Source organism: Somniosus microcephalus, unplaced genomic scaffold, assembly GCF_052327205.1.
Source record: "Somniosus microcephalus isolate GS21.2 unplaced genomic scaffold, FLI_Smic_1.0 scaffold311, whole genome shotgun sequence".
NCBI lineage: Eukaryota > Metazoa > Chordata > Chondrichthyes > Squaliformes > Somniosidae > Somniosus > Somniosus microcephalus.
Window position 1 is genome coordinate 100523 of NW_028225498.1, and position 22990 is coordinate 123512.

A 22990-nucleotide genomic window follows, 5' to 3' on the forward strand; every position below is an offset into this window, starting at 1 on the left:
TCACCCCAAACAGCCCTTCCCCTTCGCCTGGCACCTTCCCGTGCAAGCGGAGGAGATGTAACACCTGCCCCTATACCTCCCCCCTCCCCACTGTCCAGGGCCCCAAACACCCCTTCCAGGTGAAACAGCGATTTACTTGTACTTCTCGCAATCTAGTATACTGTATTCGCTGCTCACGATGCGGTCTCCTCTACATTGGGGAGACCAAACGCAGATTGGGTGACCGCTTTGCGGAACACCTCCGTTCAGTCCGTAAGGGTGACCCCGAGCTTCCGGTCGCCTGTCATTTCAATTCACCGCTCCATTCCCACTCGGACCTCACCGTCCTTGGCCTCTTGTACTGTTCCACGGAAGCTCAACGTAAACTCGAGGAACAGCACCTCATCTTCCGATTAGGCACTCTGCAGCCTTCCGGTCTCAATATTGAGTTCAACAATTTCAGATCATAACCTTGGCCCATATTTCATTTTCACTTATATTTTTCCACTCCTTTCCTTCCCCCCCTCCTTTCCTTTTGTTTCTCTCTCACACCTGGCAGCTATCTTTTACCCTGCCAGTACACTTTACACCCAATCACAGCCTATTACCATCTCGTCTAGCTTCTAATCTCTTTTACTTCTTTTGGTTCTTTTATTCTTTTGTCCGATCGCAGCCCTGCCTTCGATCCAGTTCCTTTTCTCTCCAGTTTTGAAGAAGGGTCAAACCCGAAACGTCAACTCAAATTTCTCTCCACGGATGTTGCCTGACTTGCTGAGTTTTTCCAGCATTTTCTGTTGTTATTGCTGAGGAAAGCTAGTCGCTGAAGAGTTGGTTCGTCCCGAGATGAAGTTCCAATGACATTTCACCAAAACTGTGCTCACACCTGTCACAGTAACTCTGCCGAGAACCAGCCCAAATTTCCTCAGTGCACATTATAAAAAGGATTTAGAGGCACTGGAGAGGGTGCAGAGAAGATTTACAAGGATGTTACCAGAAATGCGAGGGTATACATATCCGGAAAGGATGAACAGGCTGGGTCTCAATTCTCTTGAAAAGAGAAGGCTGAGGGGTGATCTAATAGAGGTCTTTAAAATTATGAAAGGTTTTGATAGAGTGGACACAGAGAGAATGTTTCCACTTGTGGGGAAGAGCATAACTAGAAGCCATCAATATAAGATAGTCACCAAGAAATCAAATAGGGAATTCAGAAGAAACTTCTTTACCCAGAGAGTGGTGAGAATGTGGAACTCGCTACCACAGGAAGTGGTTGAAGTGAATAGTATAGATGCATTTAAGGGGAGGCTAGATAAGTATATGAGGGAGAAGGGAATAGAGGGTTATGCTGATCGAGTTCGATGAGGAAAGATGGGAGGAGGCTCAAGTGGAGCAGAAACACCGGCATGGGCTGGTTGGGCCGAATGGCCTGTTTTTGTGCCATATATCCTATGTAATCCTATGTAGTCAGAGCCAGTCTGCCCCTTGGGAGAGGAACGTCCAGTGTAGCTGCAGCAGCTGGAAGGCCAAGACAGCCATTTTGGGTCTCTATAATAATGCAATGTCTGAGACTGGAGCTTCTTCAGGCCACCAAGCTCACAATTTTAAGGATTCCTCAGCTGAGGTGTAACTCCCTCTAATCCATTAAAAGAGGACATCATTTTTTTTTAGCTTTGAGGGAAGGAGGCCTATGAAGGGCATGATCCGGGCCGGAGCAGGTAGGTGGCCTTGGCAGTGAGTGCCCCTCACCTGCATTAAGCAAAGCCTTCTGAAACTTGGATCACATTCTAAATTGATGCTCTACTTTTGCCACAGTCAAAGTCAAGGAAATGTCACCTTAATCTCCCAAGGCTCCTGCTGTAAATCATCGGTCAACCACCTCAGAACTTCCTGCCACTTTAGGAGATGAACACAGAGTAGGCACCAAGAGTATGCACCAAGGGGAGGCATGGTCCTTTAAACAGTAAGAAGGTTGTCAGTGAGATGTTTGTGTCACTGATAGGATTTCTGAAGAATTATTTGGGGCAAGGTGGTGCAACACCTGCATGAAGAAGTATCAGAATAATCTTCAAATGGGGGCTTTGGTAGTTGTTGAGGAGACTCAATGTCAGCAAAGGACTGAGTTGAGGTGGAACGTGATGGCAGGACCCATCTGGCAATGGGCTCAGATCTTAGTCAGCTGAAGGTCTCCTTATGAGATGTATCTGCAGTTGACTGGCAGCTTCCACAACTCAGGTACTGTGAGGAAAGGGCAGCCTTCTGAAGCATTGCTAAAGGAACATAGTGAAGGAGCCCTGCCTGGATCTGCATCTCTGTGGTGGTCCTCTTGATCCTCCTCCTCTTCCTCCTAAAAACAGAAGAAGAAGTGGAGGCCTAAGAGAGACCCCATTGATACCCAAGAGCCTGTAACATTAAAACTTTAAAAAAAACTTTGCAAATACTTGAAAAGAAACTTGTATTAAAAATTAAAGAAACTTTAAGAAAAAACTTGAAGTTGGAAAAAAAAACTTTAAAAAATGTTTAAAGACTTACCTCCAGGTTGCTCTGGGTCCCTTGTGGCCTTTAACTATGGAATGCCTCTGGTCCAACACAAACATGCCCCAATGCCTGTTCTGCAGAGGTGTTGAGCACCATTGGCTGCCACTGGGCAACAGCAGTAGGAAATGGACCTGGAGCCCGACCAAAATCGCTGCCCACCCGCCATCATCTGTATGTGTTGGCCAGTAATGACTACCCCCAGTTGGCCTGAGGAAAATGGTCGGTTCCATATTTTGGGGTGGGGATCCAGCGTAAGTTTCCACTGCCTGATTTTCCTCCGTTATCTGCCCTGGAGACGCCTGAAAACGGGTGGCAAAATAGAGGAAAATCCAGTCCGTAGTGAGCGACTAGTTTGCTAAATGAGGTTGTGACTTTGAATATAGAATTAAATGATCATCTGTAACATAATTAATAATTAATAATACCTGTAGTATCAGGCTGTGAAGACTCACCACTAAATCTTATTGGCATAAACTAAATCAGCGATCTAGGGGCATAAGGCATAATGACCTAGAAATTCGGTTGGTAGCGCTGGCGCTGAGCACCTAAAGAGACCTAGAATTGGGGCGATACCCTATGTTGGGGCGTTCGCTATGAAGATAGCGACAACTCAGATATTGACTATACATTTAGCGCCTGCGCTAAGTGTTTGCGCGCGCCCGCGAGCGCAAGCAGATCATGACGTCATTTCAGTGTGCAACGCCTTTTAGGAGCGCCTGAGCGCATATTGGGTGGCGCCCGGAGCCTTAACGCCCAGCGCTATTAGTGACAGTTCGAGGGAGGGCTAACAGGCCCTTCTCGGAGTAGGGGGGCGCTATTTAAAGGGGACAGCTCTAGTGCAGAATCTTCAGCCACTTGACCTGCTCATTGCGATCGTTGCTGGAGAGAGTTGGCGAGCTAATGTGGAGCGGAGTTCTGGGAATTGAGCTTTACATTACTTGGGACCTTCAAACCTGTCCGAAGCACTTGCAGCACTACACCTAAAAGCCTTTTGACCAACTGGCATCGGAATGGGAGCTTCTTTGGAGGGCGACGGCCTCATCGCCCAACACTGTGAAGGGGCAGAGAGACGGCGGGAGAGAGGGCTGGGATTGGCCAGAAGGAGGAGGGGCAATGGAGGTCGGACAATCCGACGGGAAGCTGCGAGGGTCTTTAGGCAGCAGGTGACAAGCCTTGACATGTCGGAGGAGCAGTGTTTGGGAAGGCTCCGATTCTGGAGGGACATTGTTACTGATCTGTGCCACCTGCTTGGTCAGGATCTGCAGCCGCGTGAACGCTGCAGAACCTCTCTGTCCGTGATCGCTAAACTGACTGATAGCCTCAATTTTTATGCCAACGGATCCTTTCAGTCAGCCATTGGGGACATTGCGACTGTCGCTCAGGTTGCAGTCCACTGTTGCATCCGGCAAGTTACAGATGCCCTTTATAGGCGAAGGCGTCAATTCATTACCTTCCCTCGGACCCTGCACAAGCAGGCGGAGTGCGCGCAGGGTGTCGCTTCTATTGCGGACTTCCCCATGGTGCAGGGGGCGAGTGACAGCACACACGTGGCTTTGAGGGCGCCATGCCATCATCCTTAGGACTTCCGCAACCGCAAGGGGTTCTACTCCCTCAACATGCAGCTGGTCTGTGACCACCGCCAAATCATCATGGCAGTCACCGCGCATTTCCCAGGGTGCAGCCACGATGCCTTTATCCTGCGGTTGACCTCAGTTTGTAACCTTTTTGAGGGGCTGCCTCGAAGACGAGGCTGGCTTACTGGGGACAAGGGCTATCCTCTCTGGCCACGGCTGATGAAAACACTCCGTGTGGCCGACACCCCAGCAGAAGAGCTGATCAGCAGCGGCCATCAGGCGACCAGGCACAGTAAACAGCACACTATTGGTGTTGTCAAAAAGCCTTTCCAATATCTGGAACATTCGGGGGGATCCCTGCAGTACTCGCCGCAGCAAGTGGGACACATCGTCGTCGTCTGCTGCATGCTCCACAACTTGGCGAATTGACGCAGCCAGCCAATTCCAGCTGTCCCTCAACGACCAGCAGAGCAGGCGGAGGAGGAGGAGGAGGAGGAGGCGGAGGAGGAAGAGCAGGCGGAGGAGGAGGAGGCGGAGGAGGAGGAGGAGGAAGAGCAGGCGAAGGAGGAGGAGGAGGAAGATGGAAGAGCTGCTGAAAGTGGAAGGGCCATACGTCAGAGGCTCATCTGGACTCGTGTCGAGACCCCTGTGGCGGAATGATGAGAGTCTTAACTCATGCGCACTTTGGATGTTTGACGGCCTCTGAATGCCAGCATCACTGAAACTAGTCACATGCACCATGCCACATTGAAACTTCTGTTTATTGGCACAAAAGTCTTTCATTACAGCTAAACAACGTAAGGTCAACAGAAACCATAACTTTCAAAATAACTGTGAACTCTTTGGCAAAGCCGCAAAACTCAACAAACCTTCTGCAAATATAACAACAGGTGAGGGTGTCCTTGAATTTGGACAAACAAACGTCTCAGCACCTCCCCCTACAACTGGCCCCTTGAGGGAGAACGACTTCTCTTTCGCGCCCGGCCCCTTCCCTCCCTGCTGCTCCTACGTAATTGGACCCCAGTGGCGGGCTCAAGGCTGGGGGACGCCTGCTGACTGTCTGGAAGCGCAGAAGCCCCTGAGGGACGGCCTGGCCGACCTCTGGGCTTGGAGGGTGCGGACGCAGGATGCTTGATGTGACCATGGCTGGAAGCAGTGTGGCCTGCAGGTGGTGGCAGCTGCAATGCAGGCGTCCCAGCGCTGGCATGTGCAATGGTCTCCTGCCGAGAGAGGACACCTGCACCATGGTCGGACGACACACTGGCTATCTGAGGGGAGCGGCTCGGCTCATCCGCCACAATCGCATGCTCCACTGATTCCTGGCCTTGTATGGGACTGGAAGGGCCCGGGGTGATCGTCACTGATGCAGAGAGGGTGGCTACAGTGAGAGATCGCGTTGTGTCAATCTGGGTGTGGAGGAGCCCAGCAAGTGACTGCGTGGCAACAGTGAGGACCTGTGTGCCAGGTGCCAGTGCTTCGGAGAAGGCCTGGACAGTTCTTCCCATTGCTTCGGACAAGGCAGGTGCCGACCGCTCCACTGCCTCGGACAAGCCCTGGACAGACCTTTCCAGGGATTGTCCGAAGCCCTGAACAGTCCTTTCCATAGCCGACTCAAAGCCGTGGACAGTCCTCTCCATTGTTGGGCCGAAGCCCTGGAGAGTCCTGTCCATTGTTGCCCCGAAGCCCTGGATAGACCTGTCCATTGTTGCCCCGAAGACCTGGAGAGTCCTGTCCATTGTTGCCCCAAAGCCCTGGAGAGTCCTCTCCATTGTTGCCCTGAAGTCCAACATACTCTTAGCCAATGAATCTATTGACTCAGGCATCTTCTCGACTGCAGCCATCAGCTCCGTGTGTCTGACCCGGGCCTGTTTGCTCATCTCAGCCAGGCGACGCACCTCATCTGCACTCTGTGCAGCAGTCATCACTACCTGCCTTGCCCTCCGGGGAGACAGTGGCCGAACTTGCCTATCCCCCGTGCGTTGCTGCATGCCGCTTGGTCCGGCAACTGGTTCATCGTCAGAGCACCCCCCCCTCCCCTCCAGGGGACTACTATCCCCAGTCTGTAGATGTGTCCGCTCCCCGGATTCTGCAATGGCTGGTCCGGATTCCTCCTGGTCCTCGCCTCCGGTGGCACTGGCAGCTTCAGTGCGTTGAGCCCCAGTTGGTGCTGCTTCATCTGAAAGTGGGAGGTGGAAGAGTGGCTTTAGCAAAAGGACAGGTTTGCTGAAAGGCATGCCAGATTGCGGCAAGGCTCTGACATGGCTGCACACTGAGGATGCATGCTGGCGGGGGGACCAAGTGGAAGGCAACAGGTGAAAAAGGTGAGAGTCTTACCCTCGCTGTCGGAAATGGGGTCGGCAGATGCAGTGGTCACAGGACCAGGCAGACGTCCTCCAAGTATCTGGTGCACTCTCTCCTCCAGATCCGTGAGAGTGACCACTTGTGGAGGTCCGCCACCGGTTCGACGCTGCTCCTTTCGGATCATCGCCAGCTTGGACTGCAGGGGAAAGAAGGGGAAGTTCTGTAACATGATGCCTTGAGAGATCATCGCATGCCCCCCATGGTGCAAGAGCCCTTACATGAGGCCTTGAGAGATCATCGCATGGCCCCCATGGTGCAAGAGCCCTTACATGAGGCCTTGAGACATCTGTCCATGTGTGTGCCCAGAAAGGGCCATGGGTGCATGCTGGCAGATGGCCATTGGGGCATCATTGCAACAGGGTGCCCGAAGTCAGCTGCAGATGGAGGGAATCAGACGTTTGCAAAACCATCACTCACCCTAACGATCCGTGTGAGGTCATTGAATTTCTTCCTGCACTGAACAGGGGTCCTGGTCGCCATGCTGCTGGAGTTGACCCTCACAGCAACCTCCCTCCAAGATCGTCGGTAAGCCTTCTGATTCGGCCTCTTGCCATTATCCGGATACAGGATATCTCGACGGCGCTCAACTGCAGCCACCAAGTGGTCCAGAGCCTCAGTGCTGAAGCGCTCTGCTCTCTGTCTAACCTTCTCCATGCTGAACAAGTTTGTAACGCCAGACAAGGGCGAGCGCTGATTCTGAGGCCTACAGGGCATTGGGTGTTGAAGCTCAGGCTGACTGACCCGCCCCTTTAAGAGCCAGCCGGCGCCTGGAAGTCTCGTGGTTTCCCGTAATTGAGATCACCTGCGCTGCGCTCGTCCGCATCGATATTGAGTAGCGCCTGAACTTTTGCGCCTTAGGAGCACCGTGCAACGGCTGAATTAGCGCCTCAATCCCCTTTGGGGGCGATGCAACCCAATATCTCGCCAGGCAGCGATAACTTTTGTCTGGCTATAAACTTAGCGCTCCGCCAGTTCTAACGCCTCAAGCGGGGCTATACCCAATTTCTAGGCCAATATCCCCAAAACTGTAGCCAAGTCTCCCCAACAAGGAGTACCTGTCTCTCAAAATGCTATACAGCTGATTATTTTTGTGGCAATTTGAAATTTGTGCTTTTCATGGACAAACCCAGGCCATTTAAAAACAAATATTTACTGGTATTATACAGAGTCTATGGAATATAGAATTTGAATTGCAAATTTAAATTTACAGCAGAAATGGGTACCCTACCCCCTCAAAGTTTACAGCATGAATTCAAATAGTTCTACAATAAAATGGGTGGTTTCAAAGACCCAGGGCCCCAAGGCAACATTTTACCAATAAAATTCTGATCTATAATCACACTGTTAGACCAAGAAAGGGGGAAACTATCAAAGGAGCTCGTATTGGGAAGAGATGGTTGCTTCAGGTGAGCTGAATGCAGACTGTTTTTTAATTGCACTTTAAATATGATTTATTTAAACCTCTTTACATCAGTGTAAATTAATGCAAAGAAAATAAAAGACTGACAGAAACAGTGCAGGTTAGGTTGTTTATCAAGATGGTGTTAGCTGGGGGAGGGGAAGGACCAGAGGAGAGGAGAGAGAATGATGTTGAATGTAAAAGTGTGTGGAATCTTCATCTTTTGCTCTACAAATGATGTGCTTTCAGATCCCTGATTCAGGAGCTGAAGATCTTCCTCCTACTGATGAACCAGATGCAAGTCAGATCTTTGCAGTGCCAGTCAGTATCCGTCCTGTCCTAAACAACTACAAAGTGGAGGTACAGTGTATAGTGCAGCCAACATGAGGCTTGTCGAACTATTGCACTCTCTCCGTCTTTATGTTTTATCGGGTTTGCTGTCAGAATGAGGGCGCCTTCGACTCTGTTTAGAAAAGAACACTTATTATGTATTTTTTTTCTTGTAAATGATCCCCCATCTTTAGTCTGCCTGATCCCAATACTTCTGCTGAGGAGATGCAGATAGCTCTACCAAAACTGCAGTTTAGAATCCCAGTAGCTAGTCACCAACAGGCACCGGGGACAATCCAGGGGTGACTCTCCCCTCCAATTTCCTCTGGCTCCTGAAGGGCAACACAGAAGCCTCCGCACAGTACAACCCCATTCAGTGATGCTCAGAGCGGGAGGAAAGCAGAGCATGGCACTGAACCAATAAAGAAAGAAAGAACTTGTACTCGTATAGCGCTTTTCATGAACTCAGGACATCCCAAAGTGCTTCCCAGCTAGTAAATAACTTTTCAAGTGTAGTCTCTGTCGTTTATTAGGCAAACGTGGCAGCCAGTTAGTGCACAGCAAGGTCCCACAAACAGCATTGAGGTATATGATCAAATAATCTGTTTTTGGTGAAGTGGCTGAGGAATAAATATTGGCAAGGATACTCAGAAAATCCTACTGCTCTATTAGTGCTATAACACTCAGCAACAGCCCTCCCCATGATACTATCATCATCTTACATGATCCAGTTCCTCCTGTATCTCAGAATGCACATCCTCGCGTTCTTTAGAGCTACAGCTCTCCATCTTCCACGTTCGTTTGAATCTGAATCTAATGCTCACATTTTAAATGTCAAAGTTGGCTTCTGTTTATTTTGAAATGTAATTTTCTGCAGGTGTTTTTTTGGGGTCTTCGTGAGCTCAAACGAGTGCAGCTCCTTACTGTGGATCGACCTCAGGTTTTCATTGAATGCTCAGGGAAAAGCATCAAATCTTCTGTCATCCAGTGTTACAAGAAAAATCCTAACTTTGCAGTTCAAGTAGACTCGTTCACAGTAGTAAGTAGACAACCATTGAATTAATCACATACACTTTTGCTGCCAGCTACGGGAGCATTGCTGGGCTACCCCAGAAATTCTACCCATTACTCCTTGCTGAAGTCCAGCAGAAGCCATGCCAGCTGAGAGCAGGCATGACTTCCAAACTGGGCTTCATAAAGACCCCGGACATTTTAAGAAGGAAAGGTAATTCATCCTCGTGCAGTTGTTTAAAATTGTAGCATTACCTCTTCAGCCAACTAAGGGGCTATGGCTCCCTCATCAGAGTGGCAGGGTACTACTGTGATTTTCTGCTGGACAGTTGTGGTGGGCACCTTTGTCCTGCGTCTACAGATATGGGCCATTTGCCCTGACTATTTAAATGACCTCGTCTCTGATGTTGGTACAGGGTTACCTCCAGGGCACAGTAGCAGATGGAAGTCCCGCCAGGCCACACTGCCAAGGGCGAAGCAGGGACCCTGAAATGTTGGGCCCTCTCTCTATAAACTTGCTTACCCACAGTCCCCTTCATGCTGATTAGAACAAAGGACCACAATGAGCAATTAAAGCAACAAATTGTGTCACTATCTTCAGTTTATTTGAGGGGGGGGAAGGAGGAATTTTCTGGATATGTTTCCCCCTTTCTTTTCTGCCCTTTTGTTATCTGGCCTCGTGTTGTGGAAGCCAAGAGAAAAGACACGGCTCCTTGCTACCAGGGCCTCACCTATGATCTCTGTAGCTGGCTGCCAGGAAGCACCAGGCGCTGCCTAGGCCATTCTTTGCTGTGAGAGGCCACGGCCTCCACTCGCCATCTTCCCATTCTGATTGGGAGTGGAGTGGCACAAGTGCCGAACCTGCATCTATCACTGCGCCATCTCGTCCTCACTAGCTTCACTTCTTTGACACATTGGGGTCGATATAAACCTGCCCATGTGGGCGGGAGAGGGTCGGTGTGGCGGGCGGGGGGCGTGGGGGATTAAAATTAAATAGACAGCAAAACGCGACCCCAACCAGGCGCGTACGCACCTGCTGCCATTTTTATGTTTGCGAGGCGGGCGTGTGTCCTGTCTTGTAGGTTCATATTAATATTTAAATCAGGCTCCCACAGGAATGAACACCCACACCCACAGCGCAATCAGGAGCCTGATTTAAATTTAACGGCTGCCAGTTGGGTTCCCAGGACTTGGGGAAACCCGGCAGTGAAATGGAGACGGGAGCAACCGCCTGCAGAAGGTTACGTGCTTTTTCGAGCACTCCTGGTGAGCCAGCAGGAGCAGGTGTTCTCTCCATGGCCCCTTAAGCAAACCCTCTGCCGATCGCGGCCTCTCCTCGCTGCTGCGTGTGGGCAACAGCCCGCCCCAACCCCCGATCTTTCTCTCACCCTCGATTGCTGGGCTCCAAACACCCCCCCTCCACCACCCCCACTTCCTCCACCAACCCTCAATCTTTCCCTCTTGCTGGGGCCTGTCCCTGCATCCTTCTACCGCAGGCTTTCCCGCCCGGTATCCGGCCAGCCTCTCAATCTGGCTGGCTACCAGGTGGGAAACGGAATTTTAAAATGTTAATGAGGTCCTGCCGTTAAATTCCAGGATCACCCTGCCCTCCTCTCCCCCCCGCACCCCCGCTACCATGGTCCCCAGCTCCCTCCCCGTAAATATCAGGGCCATTGTATTTCACAGCTACAACATTTATGCATTGTGAAAAATGGTAATGTAAAAGAAAGATTTTGCTGTTTATTTTGATAGGAATTACCTGAGAACGAACACCTGCACCCACCACTCTGTATCTCTGTTGTCGACTGGAGAGCATTTGGCCGCAGCACTCTTGTTGGGACACACACAGTCAACTCACTGAAGCAGTACATATACAAGCCTTCTGAACGTCGTCGATCAGCACTTAACCAGACAGGAGACGTAACTGGTGAGAATCCCTGGATATTTCAAAAGCTCCTCTTAAATCAGCTGAAATGTTAACTGGGGGCAGCGATCCCCGGTTCTGTGATGAGTGAGCATTTTAATAGAATTTTGGTGGGATATTTTTGGCTCCAACCATTCTTTGGGTGTCAGCCTTGGATCATTGGTAGCATTCTTGCCTCTGAGTCAGAAGTTTTTGGGTTCAAGCGCCACTCCAGAGACTTGAGCACAAAAATCTAGGCTGGCACTTCAGTGCAGTGCTGAGGGAGCGCTGCACTGTCGGAGGTGCCTTTTTTCGGATGAGATGTTAAACCGAGGCCCTGTCTGCCCTCTCAGGTGGATGTAAAAGATCCCGCAGCACTATTCAAAGAAGAGTAGGGGAGTTCTCCCAACATTTCTGGCCAGCATTTATCCCTCAATCAACAGCTAAAAATGGATGATCTGGTCATTTATTTCATTGCTATTAGTGAGACCTTGCTGTGCACAAATTGGCTACCACCTTTCCCACATTACAACTAGTGGAGTGACTTCCCTTCAAAAATAGTTCATTGGTGGTCAAGCGCTTTCGGACATCCTGAGGTTGTGAAAGACTTTATATAAATGCAAGTTTTTTCTTTCTTTCTTTACCTGGTCATTGTAACTCCATTTTATGTCTCAAAAATTTAAATTTGATTTGGTGAGTTCAGTGTAATATACTTGCATGAACCTCGCGTGCTGGAGCATAATATTGGGTAGATTATTTATAGAATATTTTCATGGTTGACTGACGCGGAGGTAATTATCTCTGTATAATGTACACTCATTAATATATTCAGGTAGCAATGGCACAACACTGAGCGAGTATTTGGGTTATAGGAGGGAGCGTTATGTAAGGGGTCAGTTACTCGATGCTAAATGTAACCCAAAACACAACCTGACATCCCTGACTACCAGGAGCTGATGGAAATTAGGTTTCTCACTTTTTTTCTCTTTTATCATCTTTATACATTGTACCTTTTATTTCTATTTGCCTTAATATTCTTTTGTCCATTTTCTTTTCTCTTTCATTTTGACTTTCAGCTTTTCCTTATTTTTATTCCTATTTTCTTTACACATGTTTTGTTTCATTTTGTTTATTTCATTTTTCTTTCCTTTCTATGTTATTTTAATTTCTTCCATCTTCATTTCCTCTTTTGGGGGAAGATTTTTCTCTTCAGTGTGTTTCTTCATCTCATTCTTTCTGGTGTGTTATTTTTACTGGTCAAAATTCATTAGATCCTGAGGCTGATTCATAAAAATAGCAACCTGCATATGGTTTAATATTGAAGATATTTGAACAGAACACAAAGGAAAACGAAGGCTTACATTTATATAGCACCTTACACAATCTCAGACTGTTCCTAAGCACTTCATAGCCAATTAATTACTCTTTGGAATGTAGCCACGGTTGTTTTCATAGGCAAACGTGGCAGTCAATTTGCACAAAGCAAGGTCCCGCAAAAGGCATTGAGATGAAAGATAGTTACTCTGCTTTGGTGTGGTGTTGGTTAAGGGATGAATATTGGCCAGGACACTGAGCGAGAATTGCACAGAATTTACAGCACAGAAACAGGCCATTCGCCCCATCTATGCTGGTGTTTATGCGCCACACAAGACTCCTCCCACCCTACTTCATCTATCCCGATTCAGCATACCCTTATATACCTTCCTCCCTCATGTACTTATCTAGCTTCCCCTTAAGTGCATCTCTGCTATTCATCTCAACTAGTCCATGTGGTAGCACATTCCACATTCTAACCACTCTCCGGGCAAATAAGTGAGTTCCTTACTGGATTTATTAGTGACTATCTTGTAGGAATGTCTAGTTCCTATCCAAAGACTGAGGTCCACTCAGGCGCTTAAACAAAACGAAGTTCAATGGAAACTAACAGGTTTAAACAAGTAACTGCAGGAGAACATCGAGTGTAGGTCTATTCAGTTCGGAGGCTCCACGAGGACTGCTGGCTGGTCCCGTGGTTGACATCATGATGTCATCACGTTCTTCCCGCCAGTGGAGGATCACGTGATGTACGGCATGACGTCGTCGCGTTTACCCACGCTGTTAAAGTAATCATGCTCTATACAAGTAAACAGTACAAATAAAGATACAGACTCAGGCTGTAGCTAACATGTTGTTAAAGGGAATTATATACAAACGGTCTGAGTCCTTTAGTGGCTCCGCCACATGCGCCCCCCCAGAATTGTCTTTAACAGCAAAAGTGAGACGGCGAGGAGGCCTGACAAGCCTGTCCGAGCGACTTCTGTAACCCTGAAGTGGAAGCTGATGGCCCGTGGTCGAGCTGTCGGGCGGTTGTGGTGGAGCTGGCACGGCGACTGTGGGCGGTCGGCCCCGTTTTGGCGGTTGAGCGATTTCGACTGGGCTGTCCAGGTCTAAGTGCGCCGGCTTCAGCCGGTCCACCGATATGTGGTCCGGTTTACCTCCGATATCGACCGAAAAGGATTTGTCTCCCGGCTCTATGACGCGGAAGGGACCAGTGTAAGGAGGCTTGAGCGGGTCCCGGTGAGTGTCTTGGCGGATAAACATGTACTCGGCGCTTTTCAGCTCAGTTGGGACGTGGGAGCTCTGTAAGCCGTGATGTGACGTAGGCACTGGAGCGAAACATCTGGCCGCTGCCTGGTGGCTGACGAGTTGCTGGGATGCGGACCATGGCTCTGTTGGAGACGGGAGGAAATCCCCTGGTACTCGTAGAGGTTGGCCACATACAAGTTCCGCCGAGGAGGATTGTAAATCTTCTTTGGGCGCCGTACGAAGACCCAAACGGACCCAGGGAAGTCTGTCCACCCATCCCGCGCCTTGAAGACTGGCCCGCAGAGCGGCTTTGAGCGACCTGTGGAATCACTCGCACAGGCCGTTCGCCTGTGGATAATAGGCGGTGGTGTGATGTAGTTTGGTGCCGAGCCCCTGAGCCACAGTGTTCCAAGCTCAGAGGAAAATTGCGGTCCACAATCGGAAGAGAGGTCCGCCGGTACGCCGAAACGAGCAACCCAAGAGGAGATGAAAGCTCTGGCCACGTCTGCCGAAGTGGTGGAAACCAAAGGAACTGCCTCTGGCCATCTAGTGGTGCAGTCTACCATTGTGAGGATGTGTGTAAAACCTTGATAAGGTGGAAGCGGCCCCACGAGGTCCACATTCACGTGGTCGAATCGACGCTCCGGAACAGCGAAGGTGGCCAATGGAGCTTTGACATGGCGCTGTACCTTGGTCTTTTGGCAGGCCACGCAGGTGTTGGCCCAGTCGCGGACATCCAGGTGCATACCCCTCCAGACGAATTTTGATGACATCAGCCTTTGCAAGGCCCTCATGCCAGGGTGTGACAAACCATATATGGCGTCGAAGACCTTTCGGCGCCAGGCGACTGGAACTATAGGGCGGGGAACTCCCATGGAGACATCGCAAAGTAGCGTGGTGCCTGCAGCATGGAATTTGACGTCGGCCGCTTGGAAGCTAGAGGGGCTGGTCCTGTATGCTTGGACCTCCGGGTCCAAGGCTTGATCCGTAGCCATGAGGGCATAGTCGATTCCGAGCTGGACTGCGTGCACAGTCGCGCGGGAGAGACAATCCGCCACCAGGTTATCTTTGCCTGACACATGCTGAATGTCCATGGTGAATTCTGAAATGAACGTCAGGTGACGTTGTTGCCGAGCTGACCACGGTTCAGCGGTCTTGGCCATAGCGTACGTTAGTGGCTTGTGGTCCACGTAAGCCGTGAATGGACGTCCCTCTAGTAAGAACCGGAAATGGCGGATGGCTAGGAAAAGGGCCAGCAACTCCCGGTCAAAAGTGCTGTACTTTCTTTCGTTTCGCCGTAGTTGACGGCTGAAAAACGCAAGCGGTTGCCACGTCCCATTCACCCACTGTTCCTGCACTGCGCCGATTGCGTAGTCCGACACGACAGTGGTAAGGGCAATGGTGGCACCTGGAAGCGGGTGCGCCAGCATGGTTGCGTTGGCCAAGGCGCCTTTGGTGTCGACGAACGTCCGGTCCATCTCGGCCGTCCAGCTGATCGGATCCTTACCGGACTTGGCCTTGAGGGCCTCGTACAAGGGCTGCATAAGTAGAGCCGCCTTAGGGACGAACCGATGATAAAAATTTACCATCCCGAGGAACTCGTGTAGGGCCTTGACGGTCTGCGGGCGCAGGAAAGATGTAACCGCCTCGACCTTCATCTGTAAGGGAATTGCGCCGTCTGATATAATGCGGTGGCCCAAGAAATCAATCCGCTGCAAGCCGAACTGGCACTTGGCCGGGTTGATAATCAAACCGTGTTGACTGAGGCGTGTGAAGAGGGTACGCAAATGGCGGAAGTGCTCCTCTTTGCTAGGGCTGGCGATGAGGATGTCGTTGAGGTAGATGAAGAGGAATTTTAGGTCCTGAAGCACGGAGTCCATTAAGCGCTGGAAAGCCTGTGCAGCGTTCTTTAAGCCAAACGGCATCCGCAGAAATTCGAATAGGCTGAATGGAGTGATGACTGCGGTTTTCAGGACGTCTTGCGGGTGCACGGGGACCTGGTGGTAACCGCGGACGAGGTCGACTTTCGAAAAAAAGGTATTTCCTGCCAAATAGGCCGAGAAACCTTGGATATGCGGGATCGGGTACTGATCAGGAGTAGTGGCGTCATTCAGGCGTCGGTAGTCGCCGCATGGCCGCCATCCGCCGCCGGGTTTTGGAACAATGTGGAGAGGCGAAGACCAGGGACTATTCGACCGGCGAATAATCCCCAGCCGCTCCATCGTGTCGAACTCCGCTTTCGCAGCCGCGAGCTTGCCGGGTTCGAGTCACCGGGCCTGTGCGTAAACCGGGGGGCCGGTGGTGGTGATGTGATGTTCCACACCATGTTTAGTAGCCGAGGAGGAGAAAGTGGACCTGGTCAGATCTGGGAACTCTCCGAGGAGCCGAGTGAAGTCGTCTGGAGGTGGGAACGCACAGAAGACAGTGCGCGGCACGGCATTACCGCGGTGGCATGGGATGGAGTGGAACGTGGCCGCATTGATCAACCGGCGGTGCCTGACATCGACCAGGAGGCCGTTGGCACACAAAAAATCCGCCCCAAGGATGGCCTGCGTGACTTTGGCCATGATGAATTCCCAGTGGAAACGCTGGCCGCTGAAACACACCTGGACCCGCCGCCTTCCGAAGGTCCGAACGGCTGCGCCATTAACCGCTGCGAGGGCGGGGCCGTGGCCCCCAGCTGGTATATCGAGATTCGACGCAGGTAGGATGCTACACTGCGCCCCGGTGTCGCAAAGGAAACGTCGACCAGAAAGGGAGTCGGTGATGAAGAGAAGCTTCCCTGAGTCTCCGATGGCCATCGCAGCCGCGGGGCACTCGTTAGACCCGGTCCTCTTTCGCCAGGGTGTCTGTAGATGTTTTTTTTTGGTGTGAAAAACTGCAGGGAGGGCGGCAGCATCTGGCTTTCGCGCCAAAACGGGCGTGGTAAAAGCACAACCCCGCTGATTGAGGAGCTGGAGCAGCGTCTGTGGGGGAGGGGCACCTCGTGGCCGCACAGTGCTGTTGTGTCACCACGAAGATCTTGTCCGCTTCAGCAGCAAGCTCCGCGCAGTCTGTGACTTCGGACCTGGCTAGGGCAGCCTGAACTTGCTCCGGGAGTAGGCTGAGGAATAGCTCCCTGAAGAGGAAGCATTCCGGCTCGGACCCGAGGAGCGTGAGCATCTGGCTCATGAGTTCGGACGGCTTGGAGTCCCCAAGGCCGGGCATAGCGAGCAGCCGGCGAGCGCGCTCTGACTTCGTGAGCCCGAAGACCTGCAGTAACCGCACCTTTAAGGTGTCATACTTGCGATCAGTAGGCGGACTACCGAGTAGGCTGACGATCCGCGAGGCTGTGGCGCTGTCGAGGGCGGAGACCACGTAATAATAACGGGTCTGATCCGCAACAATGTCCCTGATGGCGAACTGGGCTTCAGCCTGGATGAACCACGCGGCTGGTTGTTGCTCCCAGAACTGCGGTAGCTTCAAGGTAACGGCGTTCGTTTCCATGTTGATTATCTTCTGCGAAAACCGTTCGCAAAAGTCGGGGTCACCAATGTAGGAATGTCTAGTTCCTATCCAAAGACTGAGGTCCACTCAGGCGCTTAAACAAAACGAAGTTTAATGGAAACTAACAGGTTTAAACAAGTAACTGCAGGAGAACATCGAGTGTAGGTCTATTCAGTTCGGAGGCTCCACGAGGACTGCTGGCTGGTCCTGTGGTTGACGTCATGACGTCATCACGTTCTTCCCGCCAGTGGAGGATCACGTGATGTACGGCGTGACGTCATGGCGTTTACCCGTGCTGTTAAAGTAATCACGCTCTATACAAGTAAACAGTACAAATAAAGATACAGACTCAGGCTGTAGATAACATGTTGTTAAAGGGATTTATATACAAACGGTCTGAGTCCTTTAGTGGCTCCGCCACAATCTTATATTTAAGACCCCTAGTTTTGGTCTCCCCTACAAGTGGGGACATCTTCTCTATATCTACCCTATCAAACCCTTTCAGAATCTTAAAAACCTCTATTAAATCACCCCTGAGCCTTCTCTTTTCCAGAGAAAAGAGGCCCAGAGCTCCTTATTCTTTTTCAAATATGTGCCATGGAGCTTTTTTTACATCCACCTGAACATGCAGACAAATGTCTCATTCAAAAGACGGCATCTCTAACCATGCAGCACCCCATCAGAACTTCACTGAAGTGTCAGGCTAGATTATGTGCTCAAGTCCTACAGTACAGATTGAACCAAAGGCAAGAGCATTCCAAATAAGCCAAGCTCACACACTGACCTGAATTTTAATGGGGAGGCGGGTTGGTAGCGGGGGGCTCGGAAGTGGCTGGGAAACCCGGGATAACCTGGGGAAGCTGCAACATAGGACTACATGCATGCTAAACAGCGAAATCAGCATGCTATAGACAGAGCTAAGCGATCCCACAATCAAGGATCAGATCGAAGCTCTGCAGTCCTGCCACATCCAGTCATGAATGATGGTGGACAATTAAACAACTAACAGGAGGAGGAGGAGGAGGAGGAGGCTCCATGAATATCCCCATCCACAATGATGGCGGAGCCCAGTATGTGAGTGCAAAAGACAAGGCTGAAGCGTTTGCAACCGTCTTCAGCCAGAAGTGCCGAGTGGATGATCCATATCGGCATCCTCCTGAGGTCCCCACCATCACAGAAGCCAGTCTTCAGCCAATTTGATTCACTCCACGCGATATCAAGAAGCGGCTGAGTGCATTTGACACAGCAAAGGCTATGGGCCCCAACAACATCCCGGCTATCGTGCAGAAGATTTGTGCTGCAGAACTAGCTGTGCCTCTAGCCAAGCTGTTCCAGTACAGCTACAACACTGGCATCTACCCGACAATGTGGAAAACTGACCAGGTATGTCCAGTACACAAAAAGCAGGACAAAGCCAATCTGGCCAATTACCGCCCCATCAGTCTACTCTCAATCATCAGCAGAGTGATGGAAGGTGTTGTCGACAGTGCTATCAAGCGGCACTCACTCATCAATAACCTGCTCATCGACGCTCAGTTCGAGTTCCACCCGGACCACTCGGTGCCAGACCTCATTACAGCCTTGGTCCAAACATGCACAAAAGAGCTGAATTCCAGAGGTGAGGTAAGATTGACTGCCCTAGACATCAAGGCAGCATTTGACCGAGTGTGGCATCAAGGAGCCCTAGTAAAATTGAAGTCAATGGAAATCAGTGGGAAAACTCTCCACTAGCTGGAGTCATACCTAGCACAAAGGAAGATGGTTGTGGTTGTTAAAGGTCAATCATCTCAGCCCCAGGACATCACTGCAGGAGTTCCTCAGGGCAGTGTCCTAGGCCCAATCATCTTCAGCTGCTTCATCAATGACCTTCTCTCCATCATAAGGTCAGAAGTGGGAATGTTCACTGACGATTGCAGAGTGTTCAGTTCCATTCGCAACTCCTCAGATAATGAAGCAGTCCATGCCTGCATGCAGCAAGACCTGGACAACATTCAGGCTTGGGCCGATAAGTGGCAAGTAACAGTCGCACCACACAAGTGCCAGTCAATGACTACCTCCAACAAGAGAGAGTATAACCACCGCCCCTTGACATTCAACGGTATTACCATCACCGAATCCCCCACCATCAACATCCTGGGGGTCACCATTCACCAGACACTTAACTGGACCAGCCACATAAATATTGTGGCTATAAGAGCGGATCAGAGGCTAGGCATTCTGCGCCGAGTATCTCACCTCCTGACTCCCCAAAGCTTTTCCACCATCTATAAGGCACAAGTAAGGAGTGTGATGGAATACTCTCCATTTGCCTGGATGAGTGCAGCTCCAACAACCTTCAAGAAGCTCGACACCATCTAGGACAAAGCAGCCCGCTTGATTGGTACCCCATCCACTACCTTAAACATTCACTCCCTCCACCATCGGTGCACCATGGTTGCAGTGCGTACCATCTACAAGATGCACTGCAGTAACTCGCCAAGGCTTCTTCGACAGCACCTCCCAAACCCGCGACCTCTACATCCTAGAAGGACAAGGGCAGCAGGCGCATGGGAACACCACCGCCTCCAAGTTCCCCTCCAAGTCACACACCATCCTGACTTGGAAATAACTCGCCGTTCCTTCATCATTGCTGGGTCAAAATCCTGGAACTCCCTTCCTAACAGCGCTGTGGGAGTACCTTCACCACACGGACTGCAGCGGTTCAAGAAGGAGGCTCACCACCAGCTTCTCAAGGACAATTAGGGATGGGCAATAAATGCTGGCTCTGCCAGCGATGCCCACATCCCATGAACGAATAAAAAAAAATTTGCTGGCAGGTTGCATGAAGCGTGCAAAAGCCGACCAGCCACTGTTATATTTAGAATGGAGATTAAATCTGAGACATGCCAGCCTCATTCTAATATTTAAATTGACGACCTGCCTCCTGGCAACGGGTTGATCGCCCGCCCCCATCCCACCTCTGTTAAAACCGGAAGTGGGCGGGTTGGAGGCTGGTTCTAGTCCGGATTTAGATTTTTAACACTAACTTCCCACACGACCCCTTCCCACCTTTTTTTTTTGGTTAAAACTCCCCTCACTGTGATCTTATGTTATGAGTCAGAAACAGAACAGGGACTTGGATGTGGTCCAAATAAAAAGCTGTTGAAGACCTTCCGTTGTGCTTGGATACATTAGTCTGGGCTTTTGAGAGACTCTAGATCTAACTGTGCATATACAAATTTATTGGGTTCAGACTTTGGAAAGTCAGAGCAAAGTGAACTTAAGTGTTGAATCACTGGACAAACAAAGTCACCATTGTACCTGAGATGTCTTGATATATACAGCAATATTTCAGCATAAGTAAAAGGTCAGCTTTGTACTAATTATTGATTTTTTTTAAAAATATAGATTCCTCTGGTGCTATGCTAAATGTACCACAAACACAGGAAAATGAAATCCATATAAACATTGATTCTGAAATGCCACCTGAACAAATTCCAACAAAAGCTCCCCCAAAAGTACTGGTCAGTAAGCCTTTCTTTCCTGCACGCTTCCATAAGTTAGATTGTACCTCGTATTGGAATGTTGAACTTGATTGATTACTGTATAGTGATATGACATGTAGAAGTGTTAATGTACTTTTATTGACCTCAGGCTGTCACACTATACCATCCATGAGCTGAACCTCATGCCTCCAAAGGCACACAGGATCCAACAAGTCATTATTCCTGAGACTAGAAGCTGGAGGCATGAAAAACAAGTGTCTCTCTTTATTGGCCTTTCAATGGCACAATTGTAGTCAAAAGTTGAGTCCATGTGGCACTTCCTTTATTTTAATTTGGCTCGAGAACAAGTTCAGTCACTGAGTTCCAGTCACAATGGAGTGCATTTCTGGTGCACTCCACACTCTCAGATAGTGCTAGGAAACATAGAAACATAGAAGATAGGAGCAGGAGTAGGCCATTCGGCCCCTCGAGCCTGCTCCGCCATTCGATGTGATCATGGCTGATCATCCAAACTCAGTACCCCGTACCTGCCTTCTCCCCATATCCCTTGATACCTTTAGCTCTAAGAAATATATCTAACTCCTTCTTGAATATATTTAAAGACTTGGCCTCAACCGCCTTCTGTGGTAGAGAATTCCACAGGTTCACCACTCTCTGGGTGAAGAAATTCGTCCTCATCTCTGTCCTAAATGGCTTACCCCTTATCCTTAGACTATGACCCCTGGTTCTGGACTCTCTGACCATCGGGAACATTCTACCTGCATCTAGTTTGTCCAGACCTGTCAGAATTTTATAAGTTTCGATGAGATCCCCTCTCATTCTTCTAAACTCCAGCGAGTATAAGGCCAATCGACCCAATCTCTCCTCATACGTCATTCCTGCCATCCCTTGTGAATCTTCGCTGAACTCCTTCCATGGCAAGAACATCCTTCCTCAGATAAGGTGACCAAAACTGCACACAATACTCAAGGTGTGGTCTCACCAAGGCCCTGTACAACTGCAGCAGGACATCCTTGCTCCTGTACTCAAACCCTTTTGCTATGAAGACCAACATACCATTTGCCTTCTTCACCGCCTGCTGCACCTGCATGCTTACCTTCAGCGACTGGTGCACAAGGACACCCAGGTCTCGTTGCACTTCCCCTTCTCCCAATCTATTGCCGTTCAGATAATCATCTGCCTTCCTGTTTGTAATGAAATCTGTTTGTCTTGGTCCTGTATTCGTTTTGCACTCATGTATATTACCCTCCCCCACTGTGTATAGTTTCACTTCCTCTTTCCCGACTAACCTGGGAGGTTCCAGGTCTTGGCTCTTGGCTCCGCCCCTGACTTCTCTTACATAAAGATCCCAGGATCTGTATGACTCATTCCTGTGAACCAGTCGGCGTTGAGATGTTATCTCTGATCTTAGTGATTAAAAGCCAACTTGTTTAAGTCTATAACGTCTAGTTTTGTGGTTATTGAAGGCCCATCAATTTTAATCACTAAAGAATACTAGGATGGATCGACTCCTAAAACCAGAGCGTCTGGACTTGGATCCACATTCTGCTGAAGCATCAAATCAATTTGGACACTGGCTCAAATGCTTCGAACTCTTCGCGGGGGCCTCATCCGCTAGCGAGGTAGATAAACTGAGTCTACTGACTACTCGCGTAAGTCATCGGATTTATTCGTTCATCCGGGACGCCACCTCTTACACGGAGGCCATCACTATCCTGAAGGCCCAATACCAGAGGCCGGTAAACGAAGTGTACGCCAGACATCTGGCTACACGCAGGCAGCGACCAGAGGAATCAATGGACGATTTCTTACAGGGCCTAAAGGACCTGGTCCGGGACTGTAACTGCAATGCCGTGACGGCCAACGCGTACTCTGACGAATTGGTCCGCGATTCCTTCATCACGGGCCTCAAATCGAATTATATCCGGCAGAGACTGCGGGAGAAGGAGGTCCTGGACTTAAAAAAAGGCAGTGGCCACTGCGCGATCGCTGGATGTGGCCCAGAAAAACTCTGGCCTAGAAATTCAGCTGGTTGCGCCAGCCGGTAGCGCCTTAGGAGGAGTAGATGTCGGGCACTAGGCGGCTAGTGGCCGGGCGCAGCGCGATCTGCGCCTCGCCCCAACTTCACTCACGATTTAGCGGCGTCGCAATGTCTTTGCGCGCACTCAGCTGCGCGCGCAGATCATGACGTCATTTCCTCGTGCAACGCCCTTTGTGCGTCCCCAACCGGAAATTCAGTCGCTACGCCCCATTGTGCGCCTGGCGCCCCTAGCGACTGTTAGAGTGGAACGGTGCTCAGTCGATGCGGGGCGCAGGGGGCGCAAATTAAAGGGCACTCCTCCTGCCCTATAAAAGGCTGCCATTT

At 50.2% G+C, this 22990-nt stretch overlaps 1 protein-coding gene across 1 annotated transcript in view; it reads left to right on the top strand.

Annotated features, from left to right (window-relative positions):
- Positions 1-22990, top strand: part of LOC147081887 (fer-1-like protein 6) — a gene marked incomplete at its 5' end in the record, with an annotated part of 215446 nt that overhangs the window by 87619 nt on the left and 104837 nt on the right. Inside the window, 4 exons of the mRNA XM_085980616.1 lie at positions 8095-8205; positions 9053-9214; positions 10939-11113; positions 20528-20643. Coding sequence (XP_085836742.1) covers positions 8095-8205; positions 9053-9214; positions 10939-11113; positions 20528-20643 — 564 coding nt within the window. The remainder of the gene's footprint in view (positions 1-8094; positions 8206-9052; positions 9215-10938; positions 11114-20527; positions 20644-22990) is intronic.